The sequence below is a fragment of the Hippoglossus hippoglossus genome, chromosome 16, assembly GCF_009819705.1.
Source record: "Hippoglossus hippoglossus isolate fHipHip1 chromosome 16, fHipHip1.pri, whole genome shotgun sequence".
NCBI lineage: Eukaryota > Metazoa > Chordata > Actinopteri > Pleuronectiformes > Pleuronectidae > Hippoglossus > Hippoglossus hippoglossus.
In genome coordinates this window covers 3943096-3967028 of record NC_047166.1, presented here as the reverse complement: position 1 = coordinate 3967028, position 23933 = coordinate 3943096, and the positions used below count along the sequence as shown (strand labels likewise).

Sequence of the window (23933 nt, the reverse complement as noted above, 5' to 3'; positions counted from 1 at the left end):
CCCTGACTCACGCATTTCACATGCAAATCCTCTGATTAGTTGCGACTTGTTTTATAAATCAAACAATTAAAAAACCTTAATTCTTCTCCCCTCGTCAGACAGCGTCCCTGAGATGACGCCCTCCCACTTGACGACACTGTAAATGATTGCGTGCCCTCAGTGGAACAGCTTGTTTTCTGCGATCTTCGTACTTCCCAGCACCTGTCAGGCGTCTGGATGAATAACACTGTTAAACATTAGGAGATGTATATAAAGAACGGAGGGGAACGGGAAAAAAAACCCCACACGCAATCAATATTCAGCCTTATTTTTCATTGTAGTTTTCCCGGCACTGAAACAATAATGAGCTGAGAGGATACTCTGCATATTAATTCCAGGCGGTTATCACACTGGATGGCGGGAGACTGTTCGCCCCTTTGTGAACGAGCGTGTTGTCAATCTGACTCCACGCGGTGCCGATCGCTCGGGGGAAACGGGTTTTTCGAAAAAAAAGTTGATTGGATCTCCTGGAACTTTTTGGGCGTCGGTTCGGTGTCATTCTCTGTTCACATTTCTGGGGGAAGCCTTGAAATCCATTAAGCTGTCACAGTGCTACCATTCATCTCAGAGGGGAGGAGGTTCTCCCGCCGCCGCCGGACGAGCGTAGGAGTCTTTTTATTGGCACACGTGGGCATTAGCTCCGTGCTGGATCCTCGGAGAGACACATTTTCATGGACAAAAGTCTCCTTTCACACTTGGACAGCCCCGGGCCACAAAAAGTCTAAATTCAATTACTGAGATAGCATCGGCAAACACATCCAGACACACAGACCCCAGCCCGTCCACTGAGTGGACACAAACACACACACACACACAGCAGCTGCACGCACAAACACATGCATACACACACTCACACACATACATACAGATGAAAAGCAATGAAATGGCTGCAAAACCTTCAGTTCTAAACAAAAAGCTGAAACAAAATCAATTTCCAACTTGGAACCTGAGCTGAGGAGAGACACTAATCGTCCGGCAGATAAGGTTTGATCCTGATAACACAAGCAACCGCTACACATGTCCTATAAATCGAGATCTTCGGGGGTTGTTGGGAGAACGGTTGGCTGCAGAGTGAGTGGGGGGTGGGGTGGGGTGTGAACAGCCTCAACATCTGAGTGACAACTGATTTCAATAAAAGTAGACCAGTGGATTTGTGCTGTAAATCCGGCTCACGGGCGCAGATTAAACATATTGATTGAACAGGACGATATTGATACGAGCAGCACTGAACCAGCAGTTCAGCATCAATCAAGTTTCTAGGATTCAGTTTAAACACAGAAAGCTTGTGATCATAATCTTGACGACTGATTTTTTTAGAGGGGATATCACAACCTGTCCCCTGCCCCTGTCACTGCATGACTTCTAACATCATGTTAATTCAATCTGCCATTCAGATCCGGTATCAGGTGCCGTATGTACATGATGATGCAACAGTTTCCTCTCCGCTGCACGAAGCACAAAACCTGTGACAACGTGACGACAGGAGAACAGATCTCTCCACTCACGTCGATGACGGTCCACTGCTCCACGACGATGGCGTCATACGTCTGAGCGGCCGCGTTCTGCTCGCCCTCGCTCGCCTCCTGGAAGATGAAGACGCTCTCCACCGACTTCGGCAGCAAATCTGCAGAGCAGAGGAGGAAAAAAAGGGAAAAACGTCCGTGAAAAGAGTATTTACTGGATGGAGTGTGTCTGCCTTGTCTGTGCTGCCCCTTCAGCGCCTTCAGGCCAAAGGAAATGGAATGATATCAGTCAGCCACATTCACACACAACCCTTTATTACACAGCCCGTGGTGTGGGCCATTTGTATGAGCAATGTGCACTTTATACATTATGCAGGGAGACAGTGTAAAAGAAAAGAGCAGGTATTCCCCTTCTGGGATGTTGAGAACGAAGAGGAGACATTACGCTCGCTACATCAGTGGGGTTGTTTTTTGGGACCCAGAGCCACCGCTGGTTTTCATGCTTGACAGCAAAACAGAGGCTAATTACAACAGGGAAGCAAGGTGAATGCAGCGGCTGATAGGATTTAAAAAAAACCCTGCAGTGCTCTTTGTCCCGAGGATCAGGACGGAGAACCGGCGCTTTAAACGGAGACGGACAGATTTTAGCGAAGGTAAAACGTAGCCGCTGATCTAATGAAGTCAGTCCGTGAGGCATTAAAGCGTAAATCCTGTTGCTAAGCCTGCATAATTCACCTTAAAAAGACTTGAATTAAGAGGGGGCCACATAAAGACGTTGATGTTGACGCTGCAGGCCACTGGTAAGATCGTGTGCTGCTGACCAGATAGATTGTATAAGCTCCTCGTCTGTTGGGGGTTAACAATCGCAGGATTGGCGTCTGGCCCCCGTGAGCAGGGACCCAGTGTCTGTTGTTATTTCTTTGATGCACATAAACATTACTTGCAGACACACACACACACACACACACACACACACACACACACACACACACACACACACACACACACACACAATACATGCCCCGTGGTCCAGTCTTCCCGGCCGGCCTTAGTGCTTTCTCATTACTCCCACACCATTTACACACTAATACAGTTTGCCCGGGCCCAGGCTCCAATACGAGACACTCCACATTTCATTACTGGGCCCTAATAATAGGGGGATGAGAGGCGGCTGGAGAGCCCACGGAGAGAGGGTGGGACGGAGCAAGACAGAGTGAGAGAGAGAGAGAGAGAGAGAGAGAGAGAGAGAGAGAGAGAGAGAGAGAGAGAGAGTTGAGGGATGACAGGCTCTTTATTTCCCCCCCTACGTGAAAACCCATTTAGGACCAGTGCACGCTCAATTGAAGACATCTCTCCGACATCTACTGGCTCTCTCAAATACAGACATTGTCATTGTTCACCTCCATCCCGTCCCTTTGCCTTTTCTCCTCCTCAGCCCCCTCCATCACCCCCTTCCTCCCCGAGTCCAACGCTACACCACCTCATCCGTCAGCCCTCCCCACACCTCCTGTATAATTGGAACGAAGTCTTTTTTTTGGGGTGGGGGAGGAAGGCAACGCGCCGAGGCCCAACATCGGTTCCCTGCCAGCACAACAGGGATCACTCAGGTGAGATCGACACGGGGCTGAGTCGTCGCTCTGCAGGGGCAAAGCCTGTCTCTGGTGATAATGCAGACAGACGCTCAGCAGAGCAGAGAGAGAACGAGAGGAGTGGAAGAGAAGCAGTCGGCTGCTGGGGGCGTCGAGTCCGTCAGGGGAATGCATCGGCTGCGTGCGCGAATAAACATTATCTCGCGCCTGTCGACTGAGAGCCGAGCCGAGCAGCCGGCGGGCCGACTGAGAATAAGTTGTTTACACTTGCAAAAACCTCCGTGCAACCTCGGTGAAATTGTTCTGCAGCCCCTTCCTTGACTCGCATAGTCAAGGTCATGCAAATAGACAGTGGCACGGAGAACAGGGGGTGACAGCACTGGGACTGGGAGACACATCAGCGCATGGGTGAGTGACACTGGTTGACGTTGAAAGCACCCAAATGACAAGAGGAGAGCAACATGCACCCAGAGACTAAAGTGTTGAGTTGGTAAAAGTCTCTGGTTTGCGTGTGTTTGGGTGTAGATGTGACGTCTTCGGCTGCACATATTAAATCAGTTTGTTCCTGATATTCACGGACATGTTCGCAAACCTGCTGTTTCACATTAGTCTCTCGCCAGCAGCCTTTTGAATCAACAAACAGGATGTTGTTCAGCTGGAGCTTTCTGCAACGAGCAAAGTCAAAGTCTGGCTTCAGAAAGACAGGATCAATGCCACAGGTTCACATCACACCCAAGATGTGACCCTCGGTGGAAAACAACAGCCCTGGTTCCATGTTCATCCCAATCAATACACAGAACTAATTAGAGGACCAACCACCAGGTTCCGCATTTTAGATTTTGTGGAGTGTATTTTCCCAAACTGTGTTGCTTTCCATTTATACCTGTCTGAGACTTAAAGGAGCTGAATGGGAGTTTTTGCTTTTGCTACGAAGCCAATATCGGCCTTTTACAGTTGTTTACTTAACAGTCCAGCAGAATGAAAGGTTGAATCTTCAGCATCAACTGTAGGTCAAATTTACATTTACGCCAAATGACCCTGGATACCAGGACACCATCTTGTGCATGGAGCCACTGTTTGCGCGGCAATGAACGTGGAGTGGAGCCGTGGTGCCGAGGTCCTGCCGATACACGTGATTGACAAATCGTGAGTCATTCTCAGCTGTCAGTCATCAGGCTTTGATATTTGTTTCTTGTTGAAGACAAGATGATTCAAGAAGAATCTCTGAATGGAAAGCCTCTCGCCGATTGTGTCTCGAATCTCTCGTTCATTCATTCACTATTTTATTTTAATAAACCCTCGGGGGGGGGGGGGAGTTCTAAATTGAGACCATGGCCCCTCATCAGTCATCACTCACAGGCACAGCAGCAGCAACAGTGATTTTCATGAGCATACATTTATGTTCGAACTTGGATTCAGATAAAGACAGTAAAGATCAGAAACTATGAAGAAGCCCTTTCCTGAGCTCAGCGTGTGAAGATGTGTGTGTGGGCAGTGAGGAGGTTTGTCCAGGAACAGAACTCAGCTCAGTTCTCTCAGACGCTGCCGGGGCGAGAAGCAGAGGTGGTTCGCTCTGTGTCTGAACCCTAACCCTAACCCTGGGGCTAAACTGAGGCCCAGATCACTGCCTGAATAAAAACATCAAAAATTCAATAAAGTATAGTGGATTTACAGCAGGGAAGTGATTTGTAGTTGGTTTCCATGTAAAATCTTTATGAGTTTTTGCTGAATCATCAAGCTGACTATATCTGTTGTCCTCTTGAACAGAAGTAAACTAGATTTTTTAAATATAAAAAAAGATGTATTATCACTTTATAGCGTAATTTAATCCAGTTGAATCACTCAAAGTGTTTGGTTTGTTTGGGAGTGTGTGTGTGAGTTGAAGTCCGGCTGACCGCTGCGGAGCCGGAGAGTGACCCCCCCCCCCCCCCCCCCCCGGGGGTCACGTCTGCTGACATGATTTAAATATGCGTGTCAGAAACTCCCTCTGAGAGCTGGAGACAGGCCGCTGACAGCTGATCTATATCTCAAACAGGACGAGTGGCGATCCAGAGAGAGACGGAGACGAGGGCGTGTAACGTGCGTGAGGCTCTTTCCCCCGGCGGAGCCAGAGGTTTGGCAGCTGAAGGCCGGTTACCTGTGTGTTACCGGGCAGACTTCGGCTGGCAGGGACAGAGCAGAGGATGGAATCTGTAGAAACCCCCAAGTGGAGAGGCATGCATGCTATGGAACAACCACTTTATTAATATACATTTCCAAAAAATGAATTCTTAATCCTCATTAATATTCATTGATTCCCATCTTCTACTCGGTTACAGTTCATATGTTCATATATTACACGAGCGCAGTCACGTGACGAGTCAGAACCGACAGGAGACTTTGAAATCAACGAACAGAAATACAGATGATGAGGAACTTGTTTTCTAACGGGTGATTTATCCTTCATTCACCTGCATCGTGCACAAACTATTTTATATTTTTAACATTTCAAGATATATATACTTAGAGATTCAACCCTCATTTCCAGAATCTGTCAGCGTAAAAACAAGGTGAATAGTTAATGCTTGTAGTATTCACACACACGGCTGGTAGTGGGCGGCCGTATACGAGCTGCTGGTCCGACCCGCGGAGAGCAGAGGAGCCCGGTGATCAGGACGCATCAGCGTTAGGAATGAAGGAACCTTGGCTCAAACTGCCGACCCGTTAATTAGTGGAAGACCCGCTCCGCCTCCTCAGCCACAAAATCTCCGGCATCAGATGAATTTGTGGATAATCTCTTAACGGTGTTTCTCTTCTCCCTCACCGTGGGGCTTAAATCTAACAAAGGGATTATCATAACCCTTTTAATACAGTTCAGTGAGGACTCTCAGATCCACAACTGTGAACATCATCTATTTTCCAATCTTAAGGTTTTGAGTATTTAGCTGAAACAATACAAGTTATAATGCAATTTTTGAGAGGTTTTACTTTTATCTATCTCATATAATTCCATAAATCTGCCTCTATGTGGCTCATATATGTCTGAAACTTATAATCTTATCAGCTCCACTCTTGTCGTGTGTAATATTGAGGAACCAGCGCTCTGCAGTAGCAGCGGCTGGGACTCATCAACATAAATGACGTCGATCACCACAACAGCGCGTTCACAACGACAACTGATTCTCCAGATTCAAGCTTCACTGAACTTTGAACAGCTCTTTGTGCAGCATCAGGGTTCTGCAGACTGACTCCTGCAGCATTGAGTCTTTACTCGCCGTGACTCAATCACTGCAGGTCACTTTTACAGTTTTACAGTTTCAGAGAGGAACCTGCAGCCAGCACCACCACAGGCAAACAGCCCGTTTCCTCACAGACATGTTTAGAACCACCACTGCACTGAAATGCCTAAATTTAAACGCTTGTATGTCTGAACAGGTGAAGAGAAGCTGTAAACTAATTTCATTATGTGAACAGACGAGGAAACTGTCACACAGCTTGCATGCATCCTGCAAATATGCTCATAAGCGAACACGCACGCACGTACGCACGCACGCACACAAACACACACACACACAGACACACGCACAGACACAGACACACACACACAGAGACACACAGGGCCCTGAGTTCTAATTCCACCTCTCATCCACTTTAGTCTCAGGGAAACAAACATTTTCTTCCCTTCCATGAATTTCTTCTTCTTCACAGCAGACGACCTTATTGGAATTTCAATGAACGGCTCAATGTTTCACAACTGGGCTGCAAATCCTCATTGTGGCTCTGGAGATAGCTTAAGCTACACGAGTAACAAAGGCCCACTCTCCACCAACACCATTACTTCTTAATAAGGGTTTAGTAAACAAACCCCCCCACGCGTCAGACAGTATGAAAATATGTGTATATGAGTAACTTTTTATATATAAAGTACATATATGGGATATTTTATGTGTGTATGAATCCTTAACGTGTGTTTTATGACAGTGGCTCCATGCAGCTTTGGATCTGTATTTTAATATCAGTATGAAATCGGACCCTGTGGCACAGACGAGGTCTGAACTCACTAAAAAACATCACAGCCACACCACACCGGACTTACACAGAGAGAGTGATGCATCATACAAATACACACAAGTACACACGTCTGTACAAACAACGCAACCTGATCCTTCTCTATCTGCTTCACCATGGAAACCCATCTTTTGAAGGAGCACGGGGACACGGCGTGTTTTAGTGTGTGTGTGTGTGTGTGTGTCTCTTCATGACAAACAGCTGGAGACAGGAAGGTAACATGTCCAGGACAAGCTGCTGCAGACCGACTGCAGGGACATGAGAAGTGATGTATATTCTGGAACTGAAGGAAAAACAACAACAGCAGACTCTTATGGTTTCATGCATTTTAATTTGTCATATTTGACTGTTTAATATCTAAGTACATAACTGTCGGTTTAATGCTTTTTGCAATAAATGCTATGCGAGTGCAGAGGTTTGCAAAGAGAGAAGGTTCCCCGGTTTGAATCCTGCATGACCGGGTGGAGTTTGCATGTTCTCCCCGTGTCTGCCTGGGTTTTCTCCAAGTACTCCGGCTTCCTCCCATAATTCAAAGACATGAAGATTGGGGGGGGTCGGTAACATAGAGACTTGCCCAGGATGTACTCATCTAATCTCAGCCGGGATTTGCTCCAGCTCCCCCCCACAACCCTCAAAGGACAAGCGGTATATATATATGTAATGGATGGATGGAGGTTTTCAAAAGCCTATAATTCATATTAATCATGCAAATCAATCTTATTATTACGAAAGGAGGAGTAAACTTGATTGTGAGCAGGGTGAGGGCATAAAGATCGGTGAGATGAAATCGTAAATGCATTAAATAATAGAGAACCTCATACTGTTCTTTTTCTACGAGAGTTTTCATCTTGATTAAAAACTATTATAATTTGTAGTATTGGCTCAGAGCCGCACGGACAATTAATTTCAATCAATTACTGAGTTTAAGTAGTAATTAATAACTGTCACTCTATGGTTTACTATCAGTGATTAATGTTGACTCGCAGCACAACTGTGTTGTCATGGAAATGCATCTTTATTGAATTTGGGATTGAGTGACCGATGGGAAATCTGTCGTATTCTCAAACAGGCCGAATTGGAATTGATAATCCGTGTCAGATTACACAGCATTAAAGCTACTACAACTTTCCAATCAGGCAGGTTCACAGGACTCTGAGCTGAGGGTCTCTGGTTCAGACCAGGACGACAAAGGTCCTGAAGCTAACGGGAAAGTCAAGTATCATAGTATCAGAAGTGTCATAAATCAAAGTTATCACAATTTAAATTGAATTTAAAGACAATGTGCCGCGTAACTGACTCGGACATTTGTGTTCTCATATACAGCCCCTCCAGAAAACTCCAGGATAACGTCTTGAAGGTCAGTTCACGTCTGAAGGTTTTAAAAGATTTGCCGCTTTATAAAAATATAACAGTCCAACAAGATAAGAGTAAAAGAAAATCAGAAGGTCACACTCTTAAGAACACACGTTCCTGTCGTGCAGGACGAACTGAAGATCTGAAAACAAGGCTGTCATTGTCACAGCCACCTTCCATCCCTGCTGCACGCGTCACTCTCTGTCAGCCCGGCGCCCTTTCGTGTGTCGCCCTGCTGTCAACCACGTCCTTGATGTTTGTAGGGGTTGCGATGGTCTCCTGCATCGCGTCGCGCGTCTCATCCTGATCCACAAACTTGTCGGAGAGAGAAGTTGCTAAATCCGGAGACGGCGCACGAGTGGATGCTGATTCCAAAGCCCTGAGCTGCAACGGCTGTTTGATGTAATTAGCTGCTAACAACAAACGGGATGCCGCTTTGATGTCACGCTGCCAGCTGCTCTCCACAGACCCAAATCCACAAAGTGCAGCGTTCACCTCTGTAAAGTTGTCGGTTTTTCCAAAGTGGCTGAGCTTAAGCCGTGAGCTGAATTCAGCCCGAGAAGTCAGTGGAGGGTGAGACAGATTCATAATGCAGTCGATCTGCTTTCTATTCTCCTCAGTAATTTCACTGTTCAAGAGACGCGCGTGTCGTAGCCGTGCATGAAAAAATGCAAAATATGTTAGAGCGCCGTAATAGGCAGAAAAAAAAAAAAGTAATCATAATAATACACTTCATTACTCCATTCTCAGGACATAAAATATGCAAGGAGGCACTAATTTGTTATCAGGTTAATTATCTGTGTTTCAGAGTTGCTGAGGCGTCGACTTTTCCAGATTAATGAATTATGACTTGTTATTTACTCGGGCTGGATTATTTCTCCTGTGTCGGAGTGAAGCACGGAGCCGCTGATGGAGGAGGAAGGGAAAACCCAACACATGAAACTGTTTTTAAAAAGATGGAAAAATCTCCTTTAACTCCGGCTTCCACGGGGGAGCAGAGGAACCGTCACGTCTGCCACGCAGCACGCTGGTGAAGCGGAGTTCAGCCTTTTGTCATTTTTAAAAAGAAAGATGATGCAGATATATTCAGATCTTTTTTACAGTCTGATGCTGCTGCTGTGGCTCAGTTTGACCAAATTACAATGACGGGTTCTTATGTCACCAGGAGCTGGATGTTAACTTCATGCAAAAGTTAAAGCAACTGCAATGAAACAATGAGGAGTCATGGGAGTTGGAGACGAATGCCAACAAGGACATGCAAATGCTGAGCTAAGCAGGTATGACGTTTTCCGTGGTCGCCTTTTTATTTGAGTTGTGCCATTAGTTATTATAAGTAGATTTTCATAAACCAAATTCGATGTCATTCAACCAAATGTCAACCAAGTGTCAATCCATCAAGTAGACGTTGAGATATTTTGTGAAAACCTTGATCTGCTGGTGGCGCCAAAGCAAATTTGAGCAAATCTGTCATTTAGATTTTGACTGTGTCTGGAAATTTCACTTATGGATAAAACAAAAACAAACATAAATGCTCCTTAAGACATGAGCATCACATTATTCAAGCTTCTTATCTCCTGAATGAATCTATACATATTATATGTTTTGATTGAACAGGGGGTGAAAACTTGTTTTGCTTCTTAGAAATAGCCGTGTGCAGTTTTCTGTGTGGAGCTGGCAGACGTCGTAAACTCCAATTTTAAACTGTGTGTTGACCAGAGGAGCAAAACAATGAGATAAGCAGGTTAAAGGCTGAGTGAAGCTGCAGAGTTGAGTCTCAGTGGGTCTGACACCACGAGGGAAACCTTTTTCACATCGTTCAACTCAAAGCTAATATCACAAAATCAGTTCAGCCACAAACCTCTGCACTTATCTAGCAAGTGTGTTTGCAGTTTGAAAAATCCTTCACTTCCTGACACCGGCAGACGATGCATCAACACAGTCATATGTTTAAATAGCTTTGATTGATTTCTGGTTGATAATGAAAACCCTCTAATGTATAATTAACAGCACACAGGGCGAGATGCACCATTACCTGCCACTGGTTTTGTATGTTTATAAAGGCCGATGTGACTTTTGACCTGCTTGATGCTAACTGGTGAATCTCTGATAGAAATAAAGAACCTTTTCTAATTTCTAATAACTCTAATGGGAGGTGGAAAACCAAACTGTGTTATATATTTTGATGTGTTGGACTCTGTGTGAGATATAAACTAAATCAGTACGTGTGAGTAACGTTTTCCTGAAAGTGACAAGTCCCACTTACTGTTCACGTTGCCCAGGTGGAAGTATCCATCGACCAGCGAGGCTCCGTTGTTGAAGTGCTGGGTCATGTGGTCCAGCCAGTTGGCCTCCACGCCCTTGACGCCCTCGTCACAGTTCTGGACGCGGAGCGGCACCTTGACGGTGTAGTACTTCACCTGGCCCTCTCGCACGGGCGGGTGGTTGTACAGAGCCAGCAGCTCCGCCCCTGAGGAGACGCGACAGAAAACAAGTGTCTTGTCATTGATTTCACTTTAATGGATGTGACAACAGCGATGAAGCCTTTGGTGGAATAATCACACTATTTACTGCGGGGGAATTGAACTTCTGTTAGACACAGGCCACAATTTAAAGTGGATTTTCTGCTACAACACTTTATTGGACAAGAACATTTTAGTGTAATGGCCCATTAAAGGGGTTGAATGAGAGATTTCTTTTAAATCTATATATTTTTTGAGAACTATCAGCAGAGTTAAGCTGCAATATGATGCATTTTAAATACTAAAAAAAACACTCTTTTAAGACTTTGGAGAAAATATTTTCCTGTGACTCTTCAGCACGAACCACACATCCAATGTGGTAATAATCAATTTGAAGTGCATTTATTTTTTTATGAGATAAGAAACCAGGGGAAACTCAGCCAACGTGTGGACCGTCAACACGATTCTTGGCCAAAAAGAGACTTGGCCGCAGGGTTTGTGGTCATCAGCCATAAACAGCAAAAAACAACAATTCGAGCACATTCTTGATTTCAGACGATTTTCCCGTCTTGTGCAAATCTCAGAGGTGAAATTTATCCTCATGAAGATGGATGATATAAAAGAAACAGCCTGGTGCAGAGGACAGATTGCACGGGTCCTTGGAAACAATTGTAAAAAGCTGAGCTCGATAAATAGGGCAGCATTGACACAAAAGTAGTCGACTAAAATTAGACATACTCAGCCGAAAACGAAAAACAGCAGCCGAGACCTTCCATCAAATTTGACCCCGACTTGTCAGTTTTTAAACGTCAGTTGTCTGGTTTGTCTCAAAGGGTCCAGATGTGATTTTTTATATTTTTTTTGCAGTGATTAATACAGTAAATTTACGTAACAACTTCAGTGCATTATATTTGCAGTCGTCATTAAGTTCCTCAGACTCTTATTATGTAACTTGCAGCACAGTGGTATTCTTTATTTCTAGGACTTTTACAGAAGCAATTAAAGATGCATGTGCTGAGTTCTGCATGTGTTGTATATTCATTTCTGGTGTCCAGTGCAAGCAGGACAGGACACATTTGCATGTAAGAAACTATAATTAAACCTTCAGCATTATTATCATATCACAAACTAAAGTTTTAACTTGGCAGGTGCCAAATAGACGAGGCATGAAAAAGTGAAACAGGATGAGATCTGTGTTGCACTGAGCTCACAAACATGCAGGAAATCTCCTTCCAGAGCCGATGCCTGTTTCCAAGCGATTCTTGTTCCACAACAACAAACGTGAAGTGAATGAAGATCAATTTGGGCGTATTCCTGCTTCACATCATCCTTATATTCCTTTTAATGTTCTGCAGAAGTGATGCAACGCGACGGTGCAGAACTTAAAAGGGACCGTTTCATTGTAACCGAGACAATTAATAGTATAACCTTGAATAATGCATTAAAAGCTCTCCAGCTAACCGTTGTTTACATCAAGCAGAAATATACATAATGCAGCGATGCAGCCTCACGAGAGGGAAACAGGCTTGGAAATCGGCCCACGGCACGTATGTCACTCCTCCTCGCTCATATCCTACTAAATCAAAGTGGAAAGACTTTTATTTGTTGTGATGTGAGTGAGTGAGCGAAATATTTGCTTCCGCCTGGCCGTGAAAAAAACAAACAAACACACGAGATGTGAGCGAGGTCTGAATCGGGCAGAAAGCAATTCAAATGGAGCCCGGTTAGATTTTTTCCCCCTTTTCTTTCGAATGCAAATGTCGAACTGTCATACCCCGAGTGAACCAGATGGATGAGCAGAATGTGCAGCACAGCCACCCGCCTGTCCACCCACACACACACACACACACACACACTTTGACGAGGGGTGGCGGCGGTGGCGGTGGCGGCAGAGGGAGTCATGGCTCAGTCGCTTTGGTTCCTCCAGCCGTCCATCCGTCCGGCAGACACCCAGGAAGAATGAATCATTTATACAACCATCTCTTGTCTGGCTCGTCTGAGTGATGTGACAGCTGGCCACCAAATTCTCTAAATCTTATCATTTGTCACTCTTGAGAAAAGTCGAATCACAGCAGAACGCTCACACACACACACACACACACACACACACACACACACACACACACACACACACACACTCACTCACTCCCCTCATCCTCCCTGTGTTACCCGTGTTACACCGAGCACAATATGGCAAACAAATCCCGGACAACGCCACAACTTCCCCTTTCGACACACACAACTCGCCACAACAACACATTTCCTAACGGCGAATCGTGTCTGGGGGATTTGTATGATATTAGCTGGTTTACAGTTGATGTGAACAAGCCCGGAGATGATGCATCACAAAGAATTGGTCCCCGTGAATCATTGCACCAGGAATCGCAGGCAGCTTCAGGCAGGTCATGAGGACGCCGGCTTCTATTGTGTCATGTTTACTGATTTAGAAAAGCTTTGGGTCACAGCTCTGAATATCTGCAATCGCAGCGTAACAAGATAAGAAACAGCGTTAAACCATATTTAACACAGATTGTTCCACCTCTAGTGATGAGGCTTTTATAGACAGTGGTCAGATTTATAGAAAAGCACGTCAGCAAATAACAGCCACAAGCAAGAAACGCGCTCCCCTCCCTCTGCTCTCCTCACGATATTGTCTGTTTGCTCCGTGAGAGCTTTGAGTTTTTCATGCATTATATTTCATTATAGCCTAATTATTCTGTGGCCATGGCACCAAGGCGCCTGTTATGCAGGCAGAGGATATATGGCTTGTTTTTTAACCTTTATTTGTCAGCAAACATCTTTTCTGCAGTGCACTGGATACACTGCACACAGACGGTCGAGGATTAAGTGCCTTGCCTAAGGGCAAGTACAGCAGGGCCAAACAGGCAGGGAAACCACTGAAATAGAAGATAAGAAGACAGCCCTTCATTATTGATATGCCGAGGCATAAAGAAATCTGTCCAGCTGACGTCCACCACACTGGACACGTACTAAAATACTAGGAAGTGAAACTGGAGCTTTGTGTTTATCTGGTATTCTGAAGTATTTCAGAAATACTTTCCATGGAAATCTGTCTCTTGATGTGCAGATATCTTGAACCTGAGACGAACTGCAAAGTGAAAATGAAAAACCTCAAAGAATCACTGAGTTTACCTTAATGTTACCTTGACATCTTTTGTTTCAGGGTGGGCTGCGATTGGCCAGTTGCGTTGGTGCAGTGCATCATAAAGGAAAGAAGAGCACGTGCCACTCTGCAAACTAACAATGTTTTCATTTCAAATACGAGTCGGTGATTGTTCTCCACCAAAGCCCAACAGTTCAAGCTGCACCATATTTCCCATGCTCATAAATATCAGTCCCTTAAACCTGAGGATCCACGAATTATTCCCAAGGACACTGGTGAAAACGTAGAAAAAGCTCTATCTTCCAGGTTTCATGGTAATCCGCCCGTGAGTTTCTGCATAATCTTCCTTATAAACAAACCAACCAAAGGATATAACCTCTGAGGTAATTACACGGGTATAAACTGTTCTAATTAAAGTGACAGTATATTAATAAAACCCCTAAAGATGAAGAAATAAGACAATACAGTATGAGCTGGCTTGTTGCACTTGGTTTTGCACACGTGAGAGTAAATCACATTTTGAAATGATCTAGGCGAAGTGGAAAGCATGTAGCTGCCATCTTTGGCCCCGAGGCCTCAACCTCCTCGCAGATAAAGTGATTTTCTGCAAAATAATAACAAGGTTGCAGGTTCACTGCCTCCTCCCTGTGTGAATCTGGATTTAAAACCAGTTTCATGTTCATGTTTTAGATGCTTTAGAATAATAACTCTATATCTAAAACTATAAAACTTGCAGACGAGCTGATATTTTATGATGAAGAAGAACGTAAGGTTAGGTAATAGTGGGTCTTTCATGAGCTCCATGACAAAAAAACGTAAATCTCTAAAATAAATCTTCCCGCTCAAGGTCACCACTTGTGCCAGAGCGGTCTGCAAATGATATGCAAAGATTATAAAAAAAAAACATATTTAATCTCTCCACAGCCAAGATCTGGCGGAGAGGTGATAATTCACCATTAAAAAGAGGTAATAAGACGGCAGCGTTATTCACTTTTTGGCGTTTATAGCAAGAACAAGATATTAAAGCCATAAATGTCACCTTACGGCAAATTCATTGTTCCTAATCAATGACTTTATTAATGTTTCTGAGAAATATTACAGGCCTGGAAGTAAAATCTTACTTAATGCCCTAATTAATTAATATTTATAGATCTACTTTCATACACACAGACACACACAGACACACACTCTCTCTCACACACACACAGGCGTGCATGCAAGTGCTTTGAACCTCATCACATGAATTCATTACATCAACAGACGACTGCTAAGCCTCGGAGAATAGAGTCTGTGCGGCTGACCTGACGCTTGTTGTCGATCGAGCCGCCGGGCCAGCGAGAAAACGAGCTTCTGGGTGTCATGAGGATGTTGGAAGCGAGTTGCATCAAAGGCTGATCTGACAGCAGCTCGGCCGTCCAACTGACGAGGTCGGGCGGCTCGACGCGATCTTGGCGATGTGGCGTTCCAGCGTGACGTGTCATCATTTCGATGTCGGTTTTAATTTTTTTTTCTTCTCTCTTCTAATCTGAGGAGCTGGACACTGATCCCATCTGAGCAGAGATAACACTGATCTCCAGGATAAAGAGCGAGCGGCTGAAAAGACTCCTCTGGCAAACTGACGACGACTTCAGACTGATGTATGTCAGGATTATTTCTGAGATAAAAGGTCTCTACTTCATGTTGTGCAGTTTGTTTAAAGCTTAAAGGTTTGTAGTGGTGTGAAGAAACTTCCCCCGGCATCTGTGAATGTCGATTGTGCATCAATATCCCCTTTTATTAGATGTTTGGTTGAGCTTCTCCTGCATTTTCACTTTCAATTTCATGACATCCCCTGCACAACATCTACCCAACATCATTTCCTACAAAATATACTCTTATATACGCATATAGTTGATTAACAATTATGTTTTATTCCCTCCTATCTTTATTAGAGAGCGTTTTGAGAGCAGGACTTTAATTTCAAGTTTAGATTTTGCAACGTTTTCACTCTAAACCCTGCGTTTGCACTCAAAAAGCTTCAGCTCTGTTGTGGGTGTGTCAGCTGAGTGTGTAAATAACGTTGTGCAGGGGGGGAAGTGCATGAAACCGCCCATACAAGACTCTTAAAGAAGAAAAGCAAATGCACGTACATAAGAAAGTGAAAGTATAAGAAAATCTGAATGTGAAATCAATAACTCCTCACTCTTATAGATAAGGAAATAATAGAAAAGGACAGACTGGACACTTGGACGTATTAAAACAAAGGAGGCAGCTGAAACCTTTGGTCATGATTAGGGCAGATGTGGTTTAACTTACATATTGAAAAGGTCAGCGTGTTCGATCTTATAGTTCAAGCTATCACCGACTCTTTCACTGTGAGCTCCGCCTGACTCTGATCTATGTGCTTCGAGTTGCCTAAACATAACCACACAAGTGATTCTCATGCTTTAGTAGTTTCAGTCCAAATGTTTCCTCTGTATCTTCATAAAAAAAATAATCCACTTGGCATTTCATTTCCGACAAAACCTTTTTTTTTTTTTTTCCCCGCTCATGCAAATTAGTTTTAACTTTTATGAGACAGACTCGTCTTATCCAGACTTGCTTGTACGGCTTTTACAACCACGCTACACTTTTCATTTGCTCCGCCACACAGAATCCCTTCCTCCGCGAACTGTCCAAGCATTTCAGTCCCCACACTTAACGGCTCAGTTTCTATCCAGGGCCACGGTCTCGGCGATGGTGTTCCTTTATCAAGAAAGCCGCAGACTTTCGCCAGCTCGGCTGCCAGCACTCGCGCGAGCGTTCACCTCCAGATCTGAGGATTAGCGTGGACAAGCCAGCAGTGTCCGAGACTCCTGGGCCTCCTCGGCAGACTGGGCATTAGCAGAGAGGGACATGGCAGCTTGGCAGGCTCCCTTACCGCCCCGGCTGGCTGCTACTCCGCTGCTGCTGGCGTTGTCAGAGCGATTTGGGGGCGGTGGAGGTGGGGGTTGAGGAGAGAGCTGCGAAGCTGAGGGAGGTAGAGGACGAGGCGATGGGGGATTATCTCACTGCAAAATGCACTGTAGGGAGGCCCAGATGGACCAGTGGGCCGTGGTCTGCTGTGATGCCAAGTGTGTGTTACCGCACTTATATGCATATATATATGAGGACGCGACCAGAAGCACAAAGCACACACACCAAAGACGACAGTCATTATGCATCACCGAGTATTAGGTGTTTTGAACCTAATCGCATTACAAACTCTACATAAGGTGCACACACACACACACACACACACACACACACACACACACACACACACACACACACACACACACACACACACACACACACACACACACACACACACACACAGACACACAGACGTTAACACTCCCACTGGGACGTGTGTCTAATGCACAGTTTGCACATTTCCCCCGAAACACATCACAAATAGTTATTTGTGCGAGGACGAGAGAGGAGCAGGAGGAGGAGGAGGAGAGTGGTGGGCGTCTCCATCTGTTAATCCGAAATGCTCGAATAAAGTTGAAACTATAAATGTCTCAGCTAATTTCGACACCAGTGCTATCATGAATAACTCATAGAGGTGTAGCTGTGTACGGCTCGTTTCTGGGAAGACGGCAAGCGAGCCATGAAATTTTGCAGATTCCGAAGAAATACAAAATAACCCGGCAAAAAGCGGTTGTGGTGAATTTCACAGACTCCCTGCCTCATCAGCTGTTAGTGTGAATTTCAATGCACCGCAGCTATAATATGATTCTTTCTGTGTAACGGATAAAGAGGATTATATCCCAAGGCGGCACATTGTTGTGTAAGATTGAGGCAATAGCGGGAAATGACACCTCCTCAGTTGCCAAGTGTTTCAAGAGGGATCTACGGCACCACGCCGTTCTTTAGTCAAACAGCCAAAAGGTACGGCTTCAAACGAAGCACAGTCACACTGATATCTAGAAAGATATTGGCTCACGATTAGAGGCTGTCACTGGGAGTCTCTGAATGTGCGAACACGAGAAGCTACCGTTTGTAGTGATGCCCTTGAGCAAGGGATTTCATCACCCAACTGTGATATCTTGTCTGGGACCAGGAGCTGATTGTGGTTTGATGACGACGCTCACAGGTGTGAATGTGTTCAAACACGCAACACAAAACTCGTACAGCGTTTTTCAAACTATGGCTCCGGATCAGTTTTAATCCCTGTTCAAATAAACAAACTTCATAGGACCCCTCGTATATTCTGGGCATGTGCGTGCCCGTGGAAACAGGAAATACTTGAATACTAGCTTGTCTACTACTCACGTTAACAGTTGTATCGTTGTAAAATGCAGAATTTAAGACAACAGGGTCGGCAAAGCTCGTTATCGATTATCGATGTTGTGTTTTACACTGGTAGCCGAGGTTGTCGGGGGTCATGTGATAGGAGCCTGACGAATCAGCGAAGGAGACTGAAAAGAGCCAATGAGCAAGCGGTTGTGATACGTCATCGTCAGCACTAGAGTTTTCAAACTAAAACTATTAGCATTTCCTAACTTCTCTGTTCTAATGTCTGTCGTATGGATGTAGCCTGTGTTTACTTAAAGATGCTCGGACAACAGTGTCTAAGTGATGCAGGAGCGTGAGCGTCGGCCTGAGATCCCGAGCTCAGAGCGGAGCAGCGGCTACGCATTGTTCTTCACAGCTTGAAGCTTTGACCTTTAATTATCGTAATTATTATTCCTCATTATGCCTCTCTGTTTAATTCACAGGGATAGCTGGTGTACCAGTCGCCGGTCTCGTGTCATTTGGAATTAAGAGTCTTGTAAAGTTTTCAAGTCGGAAAATCTGACCTTTAATTATAGCCCGCCCATCGAGAAGACTGCTGCAGCTTTGTTTTAAAGGCTCAGTTCGACCATTTCACAAAGAAGACAATAGGATTTGAGATATTTGCTGCTGAGGTGAAATCCACTGACCTCACTGTGACCAGCTGGGTCATACAGAAGATATATTAAAAACAGTTGACTGTATTTTTCGTGGATTAGCTGTAGGAGCTGTGTCTCACTCCTCTGTTGTGTCCAGGTTGTACAGATACAGTATCAGTATCCTGGACACATAAAACAGGAACTATCAGCAAAGCTCTAGTGGTTATTTGGGTGAACTGACCCTTTAATCTCTACACGTTTTGTAAAAAGTGGCCCAGTAGAATCTGAAATATCAAATTTTACTAATAAAATGTGTCTGTAAATATATGCAAATAACCTAATTCATTCTTCGGTGGTGGCGTATAGAAGATTTTAAATCCCACATTTCCATTTTTTCTTTCTGCTCGACATGTGATTTTCATTTTAGGTTGAGTTTATGATGGTAACCATGGAAACCACTCACCGTCGCCTCTCCGCTGCCGGTATCTCGGCCGCTCCTTTGTCTCTGTGCCACCGTCTTTGTTGTTATTGTGACACGGCGAGTTCTCCTCCCTCAGCTCCACATCCAGCTCTGATACTGGAGACGTAGCAGGCGAGACCTCGGCCCCCACCCGGCTCCCCGAATGGTTCCCAGTGTTCTCGCTGTGATTCTTCTCCCCGCTCGGCGCTCCTTCCAGGGCCTCGCACGAGGGTTCCCCGCCTCCCTCTTTGTCCGCGGCCGTTTTAGCCTCAGCTCCGGGTTCTGCGTGGTTCGTGGGACTCGAGGGGTTCGAGGGGCTGCAGCTGCCCAAGGAACCGAGCAACGAGCTGGGGCTGGAGTGCAGGGAGAGGGAGGGGGTGTCTGGTTCTCTGATGGTGGTGCATGGGGCCCCGTAGGGCTCCTGGACAAATCCAATAAACTTCACCCCCTGGTCAGCGGCATCCTGGATCTGCTGTTGGGAGCAAGAAATAAAACAAAATTTAAAAGCTAGAACGATAATGAAAAATTGCTGCTTTTTGATTTGATAAGAGCTAAAACGATTAGTCAGATAAATGATGTGAAATCAATACATTTAATTTGATTAAATCTCTCTTTCAGCTTCTCAAATGTGGATATTTACTTATTTACCTTCTCATATATCTTCGGGATTTAGGGCCAAACAAACAATTTTCATTTTAGACACTAAAAGATTAGTCCACTAAATGGTAAATTGACAGGCAGATGAAAATACATAATTTTTTGTTGATTTAGTTGATTTGATTAGATTGTTGGATGTTTCGGTCGTGAAGCTGCAGCTGCAATCAGATTTAGGCTTTGACGCATCAGGCAAACGCCAAAAATGCAAAAGACGAAGCTCCGAAGCGGAACATATTTCCCAGGAGATATCAAACTGAACCCAAACTTTCAGAAATAGTTAAACATCAGTTATCCAAAAATTGAATTGTTGACTCCTCTGCATCTGTTCGATCTCATTTGTTCCTCGTTTCTTTTTGTTCCTCTCCAGCAGATTCTCCAATCACACAGCTGCTGATTGGATCGGAGCGGCCGCAACCCTCGTCAGGCCCGGGCCGCATCCCAAATCCATCGCTCCACTTTTTATTCTCTCTCCCTCTTTCTCTCTCTCCGTGTCTTATTGTCATCTGGCACTTTATTGTCAATATTAGGATTCTGCCACAAAGCGAGATTGAAATGTTAACTGTCAGAGAATGTTAATGACGCCCATTCTCCCAGTTCTGCCCCGGCCCACGAGCCGAGGGGGCGCACGTCTCTATCTTGAGCCCCAGTGAGGGAAGAGAATAAAAATCAAATCAAATCGCAGGTTATTCACTATGAAATTAAATTGGAAAACAGCCACGTTGTTTTGCAGCCATATTGTTTAATATCAGTGAATGCTCTCTGAGTGCTTCCGCATCATATTCCTCATACCAATATGTTGAAATGGAATTGCAGAGATAAAAGAAAGCAACTGTTGTATCTCATTTAATGGTAATGCAGGCAGTCGCAGGGAGAGATGAATGGCTTTGACTGTCTAATGTCGCTGCAGTTGATGGCACAGAAGATTCAAATAGTGGGCTGTAATGATTGGATTTATTTTTAGTGCCATTATTATTTTATTATTACCATGATTGTCGTTCCATTAAATCTCTTGTATGACAAAGTAGAAACATTCGCACTTGATTTCTTCTTTTTTTTTTTTCGGGACATCTTGACAACAGAGCAGCATCAAGGCAAATGTCAATAAAGCAGCAACAACACATGAGTTTGTATAAGTGAAGAAGGATTCAATTACCAAATAGTCTCAGTTTTACCATATGATCAAAACTAATTAGATCTCATATTAAGGTGAGAAACTATTAGTTATAGAGCATGAATGATATTGATCTTTTCAGGGCTGATTCGGATTAAATAACATTTTTGATACTGATAAATCAGCCAAAATGTAGAGTAAAAATAAAATCTAGGCAATGATTCCTATTATGACTTCATTAAACCATAATGACAAATAAATGTAACTGTGGCTTAATATTTTACAGTTTAAGCAACTTTATTTTTGAATAATGAAGAAAACACAAATACAACCAAGTATATAGAACTTAATTTGGAAATTAAACACGTTATAAAATGTAAACATAAATACACATCCTGTCTGCATTGTTTAATATGCAGAATAAAAGTTGTTATACTGTTTTTTTTCTGATGTTGTTCAGCTAAGTGATACATTGTTTGGGCTCTAATTCGCTGATTACTAAATATATTCAATACAATGGAACTTTATGCTTTTCTTGTAACTTAAACATATGAGATCAAACTTAGAAAGCAAGAGTGAGATGATTAAAGCTGCACAAGCATGTGTATTAAATGTCTACAGGCTACATTTGACATGTATATCAGAGGATGTGGATTAAGATAAGTTTTTAATTAAAAAGTTAAGAACACCAGCTAAAGGGAATCTGAAGGATGCTAAGGAGTTGACTATAAATGAGACTGCTTCTTAGTTACAGTGCCGTGTCCCCCATGCACAACTGGGAATAATAGAATAAAAGGAGGATAAAATCAAATTAGTATTCTTCTGAACTCCTCATATTCTCACACAAGTTAGTGCGGCTCCGAATGAACCACCTCGGGTCAGAAAAACGAGGTTTCGAGGTCAGAGAATGAAACTTAGCATCACATAATTTCTGTTCATTAACCCAAATGATGCAGAGCACAAACTTGATGAAAAATATTCTGGAAGCTGCTTCCCCTCATTCTGCCGCATGAATATCAACAGCCCCGCAGTGCGAGCGAAAAAAAAAAAAAACATTTCAATTTTGACTTGAGACCACATTTCCTATTTCCCCCCCGTAAGTTATTAAAGTGGCACCAGGAGAAGGTGTCTGAAGGTCAAGATGAAAACCCCGGAGAGAGAGATTAAGCAAGGCGTAGGGAGAGCGAGGGAGGAGATGACCGGGGGAAAGGCAGAGGGATGGATGCGGAGATTGAGACAGTGGTGGAGAGAGAGAGAGAGAAAAGAAAATGAGAGGATGAAACAGGCGATGAAGAAAGAGAGAGAAACAGAAGTGGAAAGAGAGGCGGAAAGGGAATGGACTTCTCCGCTCACTCCTCCACCACTCATCCATGTCCACTTTCTTTTTTAATAGATTTCTAGCCTCGCCTCCTCCCCCTCCTCCCCCTCTTCCTCCTCCTTCTCCTCCTCCCCCTCTTCCTCCTCCTCCTCCTCCTCCTGCTCCAGCAGGCCTGTAGCGGCTCAGTAGATTAAAATGATAACCAACAGTAATGAGGTCCTACAGGACTGCGGTTGCATGACTAATCGAAGGGCAAAACGTACAGAAAGGTTCAGGAGTGAGGCTTCAAAGGCCGGCGCAGCAGTCGGTAATACACAGATTAGGCAGGAGGGTTGAATCGCGGTGACGCAGCGTCAGTGACACGCGAGGGAGGAAGGCGGGTCAGCGTGTATTTCATCTGAGCTGTCATTTCTACATCAGAGCATCATACCAGTGGCGTCAGTTCCAGATAAGGGGAGGCTGGGATTTCACATCTTTCCTGCTTTCATCTCCTCTATGGATGATATAGAAAATTATTTGGTTTGCTAATTAGTGATTAGCCTTGAACCATTAGGGAAATACTAGAGTATTGCATACGTACATTCAGATGCGTTGCAGGGAGAACTGCAAATGAGCAACGTACTGTATTTTAAAATGTGATACGTGCAAATGATTTATTCTATATGAAGCCAGGAGTAGATTCTCACACACCACGATGTCTGTGAGGCTGACTGAAAATAACTCAACTTTACAATTATATGAATTATCCAACTCGCTCCAACTCAGGTGGAAAATGTGCATTTGCTTAAGTAAGGTACTCAAATCCAATTTTCAGGTACTCAGACGTCACTTTCATTATGCAACTTTATAAGTCTTCTTCCTTTCAGAGGGAAATATTTCTACTTTTTACTCAAGTACATTCATTAAACCTATGATTAACTTATTTTGTGAAGATATCGATTTTGTCGGAGTTGGCTGTTTCCATATGAAACTCATAGATTAGCAAGTTATCTGGAAAAAGCCCTAAAAAAAGCTTTTTATCAAGTCAATGTAATAGTTCTGTAAGTTCATTTAGAATTTATTTTCTTAAGATTTCCCTTTATTTTTTGTGTGTATCTTCTCTGTTCTAGACCCTAAAGAAGATGTTTGTGTTTTTAAATGAGGAGTGTGGGACAAACATACAAATACAAATTTATTTTTATGAATTGTGTTGCAGGTAATACAAACACAATATTTAGATCTAGTTTAATCTGGGGTTGCAACACTATGAAACGCAGTAATCAGTATTTAACAACCTCAAATAGGTTATTCTTCGTAATACATTTTGCTGCTTACACTTTCACAAGTTTTGGACTAATGGAATACTTCAGCACTGCTGTATTATCACTTTCACTGAAATCAAAGAGCTGAATTACAGGTCTCCACAGGTCCACTCCACTTCTTTTACCCCAGACTGG

At 44.0% G+C, this 23933-nt stretch overlaps 1 protein-coding gene across 1 annotated transcript in view; it reads right to left on the bottom strand.

The window, feature by feature from the left end:
• The window catches only part of LOC117776258 (raftlin-like), an 88321-nt gene that overhangs the window by 13228 nt on the left and 51160 nt on the right, over positions 1-23933 (bottom strand). The window contains exons 5-7 of the mRNA XM_034610047.1: positions 19415-19883; positions 10755-10958; positions 1545-1663 (exon numbers count right to left, since the gene is read on the bottom strand). Of these exons, the coding sequence (XP_034465938.1) occupies positions 1545-1663; positions 10755-10958; positions 19415-19883 (792 nt within the window). The remainder of the gene's footprint in view (positions 1-1544; positions 1664-10754; positions 10959-19414; positions 19884-23933) is intronic.